Here is a 12,510-nt window from a genome sequence, read left to right as displayed (position 1 = left end):
TATCTGTATCAGTGGATGGTGTGTTTACAAATTCTTGTATTTTGGAATTACTTCATGCAATTAAAAAAAAATTGACATAAAATATTGCGGAATTCTGCATCATGTCTGATTCATTCCAGTAACATATATTGGAGTTATAAACAATGTGTATATATATATATATATATATATATATATATATATATATATATATATATATATATATATATATATATATATATATATATATATTGCAGTTATAAACAGAGATGTGTCCGTGTGTTACACACTGTAATTGTACATGTTGTTAGTGTTTTTAGGTCACTGTTTTGTGGGTGACAACGTGTGTTTATTGGCTGTCAACCTTTGCTAGTGTTCTGGAAGAATGAGTTTATTTGAGACCTGAATAAAGTGTTTTGGTAGTTGTAGTGAATTTTGAATGTGAAATGAACTTCTTTGCCAAGCTAAAAGTTGGTTAGGAGAATTGTGGGGAGTTTTTCAAAAGTGACCTAAGTATTGAGAATTGTGTCCTAGCATCTGTAAAAAAAAAAAAAAACTGTAATTTAAATGATAGCTATTAGCATGTCAATATTGCATTACCCATTTCCTATTCATTAAAGATGGAACTCTAAACTGTTATTTCACTTCAGTTTGGTATAAGATTTGTATTATAATGTTGCAAAAGGTTTGTTCATTTGTTGTTATAATGACAAAGAGATGAATACTTATTAGAGAAAAAGCTGTTTATTGGACATTTTTTTTATTATGTAAAAAAAAAATCAAAAAATAAGCATTCAAGAATAAATTTCAGCATTGGCACTAAACAAATAATAATAATAATAATAATAATAATAATAATAATAATAATATGTATATATAGTTTTTTTTAGAGCCAATCTCATCCAGAATAATCAGATGCTATAACTGATGTTAATTCTGATGTTTCTGAAGCAGCAGATTAAAGTCACTCTTTTGCTGACATCTGATGGAGTTAACCGTGGGATTACGTGGCTAAAAGAGGCTGAACTAAAGAAGCAGTGAATCAGCCCTTAGACCCAACCTGCTCCAGTCTGTCTGATTCTCTGGCTAGGATAGGGCTGATCCCCCTGAAGCTTGCATAAGGCTTTTTTGGTGTTCCACTTAGCACTGGTGAGGTCCTTGTATCCATGGGGCAAATATAATCTGCTGATTCATCCATCTTGAGCTTTCTCAACTGTCTGAAGTGAGTAAAGCCAAGCTTCTTTGGCTAAAACAGAAAAAAAAGTAAAACACTTTATAAGAGATACATACAGTAGAAGATTTCAATGATATTGTTTGGAATATCATACCCTGACTTTCGCAGTGGTAGTAAGGGGAGCATGCCCACTGGCATTGGCAAACTCTCGTTTCTCCTGCTGTGCCTGGAGCCCAACCAGTGTGTTGAAATTGGTGGCCAGGTGGCGTCTCAGGAGAGTCTTCTGTGGAGGGATGTTGAGCAACAATGCCAAGGTCTCCGAATGAAAACGAGGTTCTAGGATCTGAAAAACAAAAACACAAAACATAAAGAGATATTTTCACCTCAAAATATTTTTGACTTTCTTCTGCAAAAAAAAAAAAAGTTGAAATTAAAGATTGTATTTTTATTACTTTATCATTTTTAAGTATATAAATAAGTTCATGAAACAGAACAATGAGTGTTTGGTTTTATTTACAGTAAATATCCAATATTATCTAGCTTTATATATTTTATGAGATTTGGAACTCAAAAAAGGTGAAAACTCATCCACACTTTGCCCTCTTTGTTCAGTGCCACAATTTTCAAAGTGAAAGTACAATACTTACACAGTGTAAATCTGCCAACAGATTGTGTATCAGACTCTGACTAGATATCTTTAATTGAATCATAAATTGTTTTATGGGAGAAAAGTAGTTTGTGTGGTGCCCCTTCATATGTATGCAGACCCTGGGACTCACAATCAGGCCTCCATGAACACCACTGCCTCTCAGGTTTGGAGCATATTCAGCCAGATCCACCGACCTCAACCACTCCATCACACGATGGTTGGACCACTGCACCACCTCAGAAGGAGATGTTTTGTACTGCAGAATAAAATTAAATCTAGTTTAAAATCTAGTTTGCATTCTAACAAAAATGTTCATTTAAGGAGATATTTTACCCCAAAATGTAAATTGACTAACTATGACTTCCCCCTCAAGTGGTTTCAAACCTTTTTAAGTATTTTATTATTTGTATTTTGTTTTTAATTCTGTTTATATTCTGTTAAAATATGAAACAATTAACTTCAAAACACATAATATGGAAGTCAATGGTTACTGGTTTTCAGTATTGTCTTTTGTGTCTTTTGGTATTGTCTTTTGTGTTCAACAGAAGAAAAGGTTTTGGGGAAACTATCCCTTTAAATGGAAAACATAGTTTCCAAACATTATAAAACCATATAAAACTTGAGAGCATCATGACAAAACAGAGCAAGAAACAAAGTTTATCCATTACAAGAAACATAACTCCATTTCTTTAAAATAATCTGGTTTTCATTCTCTGAAGATACTTTCATAGAACAATTCCAAGAAGAGAATATCTGTTCTTGTGCTTACAAATGCATGTCTTAAACTGCTGATCTTGTCACGATGCTCATAAATTGTTGAATGTTATTAGGTCATACCATTTTCACCTGTCACTACAGTTTTTTTTTCAACTGCTTACACATAAAATCTTTTCTTGTCACATGATTTCTGAAACATTTCACTCAAAATGCAAAACTACACCTCAAATCTCCAAAACCAGAGCTATTTCTCAGCCTTGGACTCAGTTTTCAATTGAATAAAATTTTTTTTTTAAACACTACACACAATTCTCTACCTAAAACACAAAAATCTAACAGGAAGCTACTTGCTTTACTTTTCCGAACACAACCAATCAAAATGCTACACTTATCCACCAGATCAAACACACACACCTCACATGTGCAAACACTATTTTTTTTTTAACTGATCACTAACCAATCACTGCTTTATAGGCCAAAGGTGATGGGACACCAGGCTGTTATGGTCCAAAAAAGTGTACATATTACTCTAAGCAGATTACTGTCACTGCAGAACATTTGTATTGAAATGTAGACATATATGCCTATGAAGGAGCAAAGATTTTTATATTTAGAACAACATTGTTGACATGCCATATCCAAAAGTGTTATATTATGAAATAAGTGTTTGCCATTTGATGTCATTGCTTCATTCTGACATGTGTTTATGGCATTTTGAATGAAGAGTTACATTTTGAAGGAACTGTGAGGCATTTTGCCTTTTGCGTGTGCAGTTTTGGGAATTGTGTGTAGAAAAGGTGACATTGTTTTGAAAATGTAAGCAGTTGAAAAAAAAAAAAAAAACTTAAAAGTAAAAAAAAAAAAAAAAAAACGGTGAACAAAACTAATAAAGAAAAAGCTAATACAACTCAGCTTCATAATTTAATCAGGCAATCATTAAGACATTCAGAGATTAATTAATTCAGGGGTCAAGTGTGCATTACCATAACGATGTCAAGCAAATCTCAATAAAACATGTTATCCCTCAATAGGCATCTGACACAATTAAAAGCACATTGGTTTGTAATAGGTAAATATGGCAAATGCTAATTGTGGAGTTGAATCATTCTCTTGTGAAATATTGAGAGATTTAATGTGCCCTTGTATTTGTATGGCTTTGTGGATGAAAGTCACGTGTTGTAGTTTTGATCACCTCTCATTTCACTTACTAAGATTCTTTCCTTATCATATTGTGTCTGTCCATTTGTGATTACTTCATGTACAAATTATGAAGCATTTAAGCAGTGTTAGTCATAATACAAAATAAATTATATTTTTAATGGACTAACATGAAATAAATGGAATAAATTTAATAGCTTTTTATTAAAATGTTTGGGATAATAAATTTCCCCAAATTAAATCTGTGAATATGCAACTTAATTTTCTGTCAATTTACAATAGGCACATATTTTACAGTGATCAAATGGTTAACAGAAGCTCTATTATATAAACATTTATAGCACGCAATTCTGCATGTCTGTATGTTTATAGCATGTAAAACTGCAATTTCTTACCTCATCCCCTGGCCTCCGTCTCAAGCAGTTTGGGTTAAACTTGTTAACATGGAGGACATGGATTGCACATTTAATGCTCAGATGATGGAGTTGACTGGTTACTTTCATAAACAAGAGGTCATTCTGAGAGAAAAGCACATAGTTTTAACATTTTATAAACTTATGTTCAGCTGGATGAAAACGTTGTTACACACGGGTAAAATTTACTTCATCTTACCACTGTTAGGTACTGTAGCATGCGCCCATCAACCTTACTTTCATAAAACTGATCTTTGTACTGTGGTAAACCAATGTCATCAAGCCAACCTATAGCAAATAGGGATGTGGAAATATATTGGCAGAACACATGCATTTATTTGAAATGGCCAACAGAAACAGATGAAACTTCATTTTTGAACATGCAGTTTAAGCAAAACATATATTTTTTTTTACTGTATTCCAAGCTGTTATTGATGGCGCAAGTTGTAATTCAGCTGTAGTGCAACTCCACAGAGGATAGCAGTTCAGCTTCATTAAATTCAAAATATTAATATTAGTACATACGTGTGACCCAGATATGATCCAGTTCAGAAGATTTCTCCATTGTCTTGTTACTGAATGCTCTCAGAGCCAGTTGCAATTTCTTTCTGTGCAGAGGATGTTTAACACAAATCTCCTATTCAAAACAGAGCACAAGATACATTATAAGTACTAATAATGCTTTAGAAAGACTTTATTGTGCACTGTATATTACATGTGACTGGATCCAGGAAAAAGAGTCACAGTGACCAAAATTTCAACATTGAGATTTTGATATGAAAATGAAAAGAAAAGATTTGTTGCTTTAAACTTATATCCTATTCAAATTTATACCCTAAATGTTTTTGTAGATATGCCAATTTCAATTATGATTGTCTGCTCTCTATTTCCAATTAAAAACCTGAGAAAATTGTGAGAATGTTTTTTGCCTATTTTTTGCTGTTATCCTTCAAAATCCATTGCATTTAAGGTAACTGAAAATATATTATTTGTAAAAAGTCAAACTTGCTTTATTGTTCTGTTAATTTGTAATAATCTTTCTGTTTAGTTCATTTACAGAACTTTTGGGCTTTTATGTAGTCAGTAAATAAAATGCAGTTTTTTTCCCCCACTGAAAAACGGCTTAAAATAACATTGAAATAAATTGCTATAACCTGCTTAGGAAATGTTGGATGTAGACAAAATGCATGTTGGATGTACTGTATAAAACATCCTCGCATAACTAACTTTCTGAAGAAACAAAAGCAAACTTCACAAGATTTTGTTTGTGTTAGCTGTGAAAAATGCTACATTTTTTAGTCGTTTTCTTAAAATTCTGTAAAATTTATCTTTTTAGCAATAAAAATGTAAAATTAAAAATTTTAAGGATAAAGATTGAAACTTTAGCTTCTCCTGTTTAAAATGATATATGACACTTGATGCTGACTGCTAAAATAAGTTAGAGAAAACTAAAAATGCAAGCATCTTGGGCTTACTACTTTGTCAGTAAACAGAATGTACCAGTTTTTCACTGAAATACGTCTAGAATAACATTGAAATACAATGCTATAATTTGCTCATGGAATGTTAGACAGGATGAGGTTTTGATTGTAATAACTAGAAAATGCCACTGTTTTAAAATCGTTTTTCTTAAAATTCTATTAATATATGTAGAAGCAGACTGAGATGAACCTTGTAGCTTATTTAATTTGAGCAAACTTATTTACAGGAGAACTCTTTAATATTGCTTTACACTTGACTCCTAGAAATCTTCTATTTTTAAACCAAACGGGAGAACCAAGGATCTGCTAAACTGTTTCTATGAAAGTGTGTCATATGGATCAGACGTTTAGCCACAGGCCCATGGATGGTGCTTGGTGTGACATCTGAGGATAAGACTACTCATGCCATTGTTTTTTGATGCCATCTTGTGACTGAATGATACTGTATGAAGGTTAATGTATGCTCATTTCAGCCATTTTTGTCTCAGTAAGCTTTGCTTTTAACTAAAAATTAATAAATTATTACAGCTCAGAACAATGTTTTGAGTCTAATGTTTATGTTTTGAGGCAGGTAGCCATGTAATAAGTGGGACAAAGTCCATCCAGGCAGTTGTTAATACCTAATAAAACCCTTTACTCATATACAACACCCAATAAGTCTGTCAGGTTTTATTCTGTGGTAACAATTGTCACTATGTACTTCATTTTTGTGGTTGGTTAATAAATAGCACACAAGACAAACTATGGTTTAAAAATACAATACGATACTAATGAAAATAAACCTTCTCAAGCTCCTGTGGAGTTGCAGAGAGGAGGGTTTGTCCACTATCCACCCACTGACGGGCCAAACTGACATACTGACCCAAACCACAGTCCTCCAGCCAGCCACACACTTGCTCTGTTGTCCACTTAGGGAAGGGTGTTTGTGAACTGATTAAGACAAGAAAACAATTACAGCAATAACAGTTATTTCAAGAGTTCCCACTTAGATATGATTAGCGTTTATAGCAGGTTTGGCATGCTGTCCTGGGAGAGAACCCTGAGCTCGGATGTACTTGAGCCCAAGGCTCCCGCCCGGTCAATAGCATGTAAGGGGATTCAAGATCAGGTAGGTCTCAAGAGCTCCCCCTTAGAAAAGGGAGGAAAAGGAGGAGATGGGGTGGAAGGGGGGATTCTTCCAAAAGGGGGGGATCCCGCCCGGTCAATAGCATGTAAGGGGATTCAAGATCAGGTAGGTCTCAAGAGCTCCCCCTTAGAAAAGGGAGGAAAAGGAGGAGATAGGGTGGAAGGGGGGATTCTTCCAAAACGAAGATAGAGCAGTAGGGAGAAAACGATCCATTTATAGTAAGCTTGGACCACTCTGATTGGATTATTACTGATTACAGATGAGCAGCCAGTCGTGCTCAATCATATCATGTGCCCCTCTCGAAATTAGTTTATGAAATTTCACTTATCATTACATAAATAGCTCTGATCATGTTAATTCAGGAAAGGAAATCTACCGAGATGAGCGTCCAGAATCAGGTGTTCGTGTTAGCCGAGGTCCAGCTGTAGCCCTGAACCCCCCTCTCTTAAACTGAGTGGGCTCCAAGTCATCTGACAGCACACCTGTCCTCTTCATTCTTTTTGTGGAAATGAGAGATAAGGCAGAGATGGGTTAATTGTGTTTTTTTCTGCTGTAATGTCAAATCTGCATTGTTCATAAACAAACTCACTTTCCCCACAATTTGCGTATGCTGGTGTTTTTGACATTTTCTTGCGAGACAGGAGACTGCTGACCTGATTCAGCTCCAGATGATACTGAAGAAAGATCAGAATTGGTTGTGTCCTTCATTTTTTCTGTAATCCCTTCAGAAAACAAAATAGGGTGATGAAAAGCGAGAGAGTGTCAGTAAGCATTACTAAGCAACAAAGTGTATTTTGTAAGTGTAAATCTTAGACTCCAGGGTCAGCATGTTTAGTAAATGCTAGTCCATTGTTGGCTGTTTCTTTGCATTCTTTATTATATTCTGAGTTCCTTTATATTGTTCTTAGTTTCTGAGAGTATGTTTTGACATGTTTTATTTTCATGTGTTTTCTAATTAATCATCATCTCCACTTGGGACTAGCTTTCTCTTATCTCTAAGTTCTTTCTTCTCACAGCATGACGTTGTTTACCACAGCATATTTATTTTATTTATTTTTTATAGATTTATAGATCTCCAGGAACATGGTTTGAAACCACTGATGTAAACTATTGCCTTCATTAGAGTGTTAGAAAAGTATTGGTAAACTATTAGGTTAGGGATAGTATACGCTCAGACATAATTGCAAAGTTACTTATAACCAGTAGAATGTTGGGTGGTGAAGCATTAAAAGTAGTAAATAGACAATAAGCAAGTGGTCTATTAACATTTCGCAGACTGATATTACACATGAAGTGGGAAATTTGCTGATCGATAGTCAACAGAATGTCTAAAATGTTGAATTGTGTAGAAATGACATTTATTTGAGCTCTACATTTGGCTTGAGGTAGAGTTATTTATCTACATTGATTAAATAGTTATAGATATATTACATATTTGTTGGTGAATTATTCTTTATTGCTATTATTGTAATTTACCTTATTTCCCAGCAAGCATTTTTTTTTTTTTTTTTGCTTTTAAAAGATGTCTAATAGATGTCTAAACAAGGCTAAATTTGGGCTGTCAGTGAAAATCTAATAGGCATCTAAAAATAGGCCAAAACTAGACTAATCATCAAATAAACAAATTATTGAGTATGAATGACTACACATTTGTCTCATCTGTCTATTTGACGACTGGTCTAATTTTGGGCTATTCTTAGATTTCACTGACAGCCCAAGTTTAGCGTTGTTTATGCCAAGCTGTCTATGTTTAGATGTCTATTAAACATGCATTAAGCACACAATTGTTTGCTGGAACATCTATGTTAATTTTTTTTTCGAAAATGTATACCTATTCGCTCACCCCTAAACCAGGGGTGCTCAAGCCTGTTCCTGGAGATCTACATTCCTGCAGAGTTTACCTTCTACCCTGATCAAATACACCTGAACCAATTAACTAGAACCTGAACAGCACTCAATAATTACAGGCAGGTGTGTTTGATATGGGTTGCAACTGAGTCTGCAGGAAGGTAGATCTCCAGGAACACAGTTGGAGCCCGTGCCCTAAACCTAACCATTACTGTAAATTATTGCCAAAATCAGAGGACAATAATAGCTGCATAACAATCATTTAGAACTGCATTAACCTAACCATAAGTCTAAACTTAACATAAACGCATCCTTTAATTCTGATTGGCTGATAGGAATGTTGATCCAGGAACATGTCTTACTTGGTGAAATCAGGTTGGTGATTTTTGTTAACTTTATCCATACCAAATTTCGCAGAAGTGCTCATAATAACATATTATCACCATGGAATTTTAAGGTTCTATGTGCGTTCTAAATGATTTTGAGATATTGAGCTTCAAAGTTTTTGCATTCAATATAGCAAACAATATGAGTGTAACAGTTCTCTTTCATACATTAACATAACAGAGACCCTAAATGTACTCTAAATTTAAATTATCAAAATTATCTTACATTTGCAAACTGGAGTTAAAAAAACAAAAAAAAAAAACAAAACAAAAAAAAAAAAAAAAACACGGTAAATGCAAATAGAACCTTCTAATTCTAAAAGTCATTTTCCACTTGGAATTAAGGCTCTATCTGGCAGATCATTAATTGAAGCACTATTTTTCAAGAAATACAATAAAAAAATAAATAAATAGATTAAAAAAATATATATAAATATAAAAATATACATAAAGGTGTTGTAACAATATGTTGATGCTTGAGAAAGTAATTTTTTTGCTTTCTATAAATTTATTTAATGTTTAAGGATTAATATTTTTTACTTGTTCAGATTAATCATACAAGGCTGTGCTAAATATTTTATCCAGTGCAGCTGTTAATTTTATGTAATTAATTTGTTACGATTTATAAAATTGTATGCTTTATATGAATTATTGAATTTTATTTATTGAATTAAATAAAGTATTTGCCCTTCAAGGCTTAATATCAAATTTAAAGACTTAAAAAGAAAACAGACAATGAGCAAATGAGTTTTATAAACACTGAAAATGTTTCACTGACTATGTATACACAAATAAAAATACTTCACATTTAATATTTTAGTTATTTTAATGACTGTTTCTTTTTCAACAATGTGAAATTGAACATTTCATCTCAATAAAAAAAATGCTTCTAAATCATCCCACTTACACACATCTTTTCAATTTCAGGTTTCTGCTCAATATTGTGTGGTGTGGCATTATTTTGTTGCTTCTGATTTTGTATGGTTTTGTCTTTCTGGTCTTTCCTGCTGTCAATGGAGCAGTCTGGCAAAATGACAATGAAAGCTGATCCTGATTGGTCCTTGTGCGTGCATTAGAAATGCTGATTGGCTCACAGAAAGAAGCTTATAGAGCCAAGCTAGAGTTTGACTTTTTTAGATAAAACCTCTTTTGTTTTTTAAATGAAAAGTCTTAAAATGTAAACAACCTAATAAGTTGTCATTTTTAATAGGGATATGTGAATAACTAAATTTTGACAAAAATGTCAGATAGAACCATATAATTCTAAGGTGATGTAATGTAAAAGAGTAGCAAAAACAAAAATTAAAAAGTAGTAGTACTTCTAATCCATTATTCATCATTTGCAGAACTGCATGGCTATATGGCTGTAAGTAATAGATTCATGAAATGCTATATGGTCCATAGCTAAACATAACTTCATAACATAGCATTATTCCCTGAAATACAGTCAAAGTGTATTTTAAAATTTTCTAAACGAAAGGAAGCAATTGCATGGAGGAATGGAGAGAGATTCCAGAAAAAACAAACAGATCTCTTGATTGTGGCATTCAGTGGTATTACATTGTTTTAATTTTAGCTGCAATTTGACAAATCCACATGCAATTACACATTTACTGTAAAGACAAAGGACTCTGTGTGCAGTATTTTAATCTTCAGCACAATTAGCTCATTGTTAGAGATTTGTATAAATGAACTGAACGCAGCTCTGCTAATGGAGCAAAGACTAACGGAACAGGTTTTCACGGTCCAGTCTCCAGTTTCCCTGCCTGTCAAAGTTTGTTTGCCCATCTGGCAGTGATTTGCCTCCCCTCAGTCAAGCTTCAGACACAGGGTGGGTCCTGAACAGGTGGGGACCATACGAAAGTTGCTCTGGCTATGGCTAGAGACCCTTTCATTAGAGCCCATCAAAGGCAAGGAATGGTAGAAGTGGTTTTACTTAGTTCAATTAAAACACACACACACAAGAGATGGGAGGGGAGCTACTAAAATTGACTTACTACATACTACATGCCCAGAGAAACCAAACCATCATATACAAAGAAGCAGGGATGGGAACTGAGAACCAGATTCTATACAACTTCCAACAGCAACAGGACCATGATTTTATTCGTACAGATTAAAAGCAAAGTCCCTTTAAGGCAAGTCATTTTACTTGGTCGCCATCTTTGAAACGCCTCTCAGGCAGTATGCTCAGGCAATCTGTCTGAGTGGGGAAACATCAAATTCTCCGAAACTGTTTGCCAAGCTTACAATTACATTACATATTTGGAATCACCAATAAAAAAAACACCAACTATCCCATAAGTTTAATTTCTAAACGTTCGAATCAAACTAAATTTGCATTTGTTCAGGTTTCCAAGCTAATGCACATGCACACTCGAAATGAATGAGATCATGACATCAACCTCACTTATGGCAGTTCTCCACATTATCATGCTCTGAAAAATGCCTCGTCTGATCGCACTGTAATTCATAATTTGGTCTTGATGGGGAATCTTCTCCAGAAAATAACAGCGACTCTTTGTTTAAAAGTTTGTGGCCATTTGTGTAGTTGCTGTAAAAGGCTAAATTATTATATGCGTTTGTTTACATGACAAAACATGTATTTTTGACTCAAGAAGGTCCATACTGACTCCAAAGGCAGATACTGATAAGATCAGGGCCTGGCGTGTGGACTTTGGGGGTTTTACGATGTGGTCACATGTTGATTGGTCAGTTTGAATGTCTCAACATTTGGGCTTTAGTCACATGGTCAAGAAAGATACAAAATAGGTGGTAAAACGCTGCTCTGGCTCTTTCTTTTCCTGGCCTGTCTTTCCTGGTCTGCTTTCCTCCTCTGCTCCTCTCCTCTTCTGAATCATCTCTGACTCTACTGTAATCAGGCTAACTTCTGGGCCTGCTCTCTTTGTCTCTCTCTCCCTCCCCCTGTGTCTCTCCTTCTACCTCTGGTAACTTTAATTATACATTTAAGCTGGGTACAATTTATATCATATGCTTTATCATTCCATATTTTATCATTTTATACAGTTATTTTATAATTAATTCAGTTGTAACCATACAGAATTATTGTCATTAAATAATTTCATTTTCAAGTATTTTTGAATTACTTTTGATTTAACATCAACACGTAACTGTTCCATATTGCAATACAATACAATCACATAATATCAACGCTCTCCCACATTTATAGCTATTAATACTGATATAAGATTGCAGAAGAATTGTTTGACTAGAATGTACAGTTTTTTACCACCAATACTGATAACTTTTTAGTCATTTGGCAGAACTACAGTTCGAACCGCTGTGGTATAATTAACCCAATCTTACATTGCTGTCATGTGATGTATGTTTGATGGGATGAACTGTACATTCATTGAACATGTCACATTCATTTCATATAGATTACCAAACCAGAAAACTTTTGTTTTCAAGTGTAGTTGGTTGTGTAGTGTAGTGTAGTTGTAGTGTAGTTGGTTTTTCGATATATACACTCTTAGACATGGATTGCTTCTTAGACAAAGGCATGGCATGCAAAATTTCAGTTGACCTGGAATTATGACTTTGAAACAGTTGTTTTTG

At 34.0% G+C, this 12,510-nt stretch overlaps 1 protein-coding gene across 4 annotated transcripts in view; it reads right to left on the bottom strand.

Annotated features, from left to right (window-relative positions):
- Window positions 1-869: 869 nt before the first annotated feature.
- Window positions 870-12,510, bottom strand: part of ppfibp2a (PPFIA binding protein 2a) — a 42,177-nt gene continuing 30,536 nt past the window's right edge. For 3 of the 4 annotated variants that reach the window (XM_056478075.1, XM_056478074.1, XM_056478076.1), the window contains 9 exons: window positions 7,287-7,419; window positions 7,074-7,193; window positions 6,354-6,501; window positions 4,616-4,727; window positions 4,290-4,378; window positions 4,073-4,195; window positions 1,933-2,058; window positions 1,308-1,496; window positions 870-1,225 (listed from right to left, as the gene is read on the bottom strand). In XM_056478075.1, coding sequence (XP_056334050.1) covers window positions 1,022-1,225; window positions 1,308-1,496; window positions 1,933-2,058; window positions 4,073-4,195; window positions 4,290-4,378; window positions 4,616-4,727; window positions 6,354-6,501; window positions 7,074-7,193; window positions 7,287-7,419 — 1,244 coding nt within the window. In that variant the 3' untranslated portion in view covers window positions 870-1,021. The remainder of the gene's footprint in view (window positions 1,226-1,307; window positions 1,497-1,932; window positions 2,059-4,072; window positions 4,196-4,289; window positions 4,379-4,615; window positions 4,728-6,353; window positions 6,502-7,073; window positions 7,194-7,286; window positions 7,420-12,510) is intronic. The other variant, XM_056478077.1, reaches the window with a different exon arrangement.

The sequence above is a fragment of the Danio aesculapii genome, chromosome 18 (assembly GCF_903798145.1).
Source record: "Danio aesculapii chromosome 18, fDanAes4.1, whole genome shotgun sequence".
Lineage (NCBI taxonomy): Eukaryota > Metazoa > Chordata > Actinopteri > Cypriniformes > Danionidae > Danio > Danio aesculapii.
This window is presented reverse-complemented; position numbering and strand designations above follow the sequence as displayed.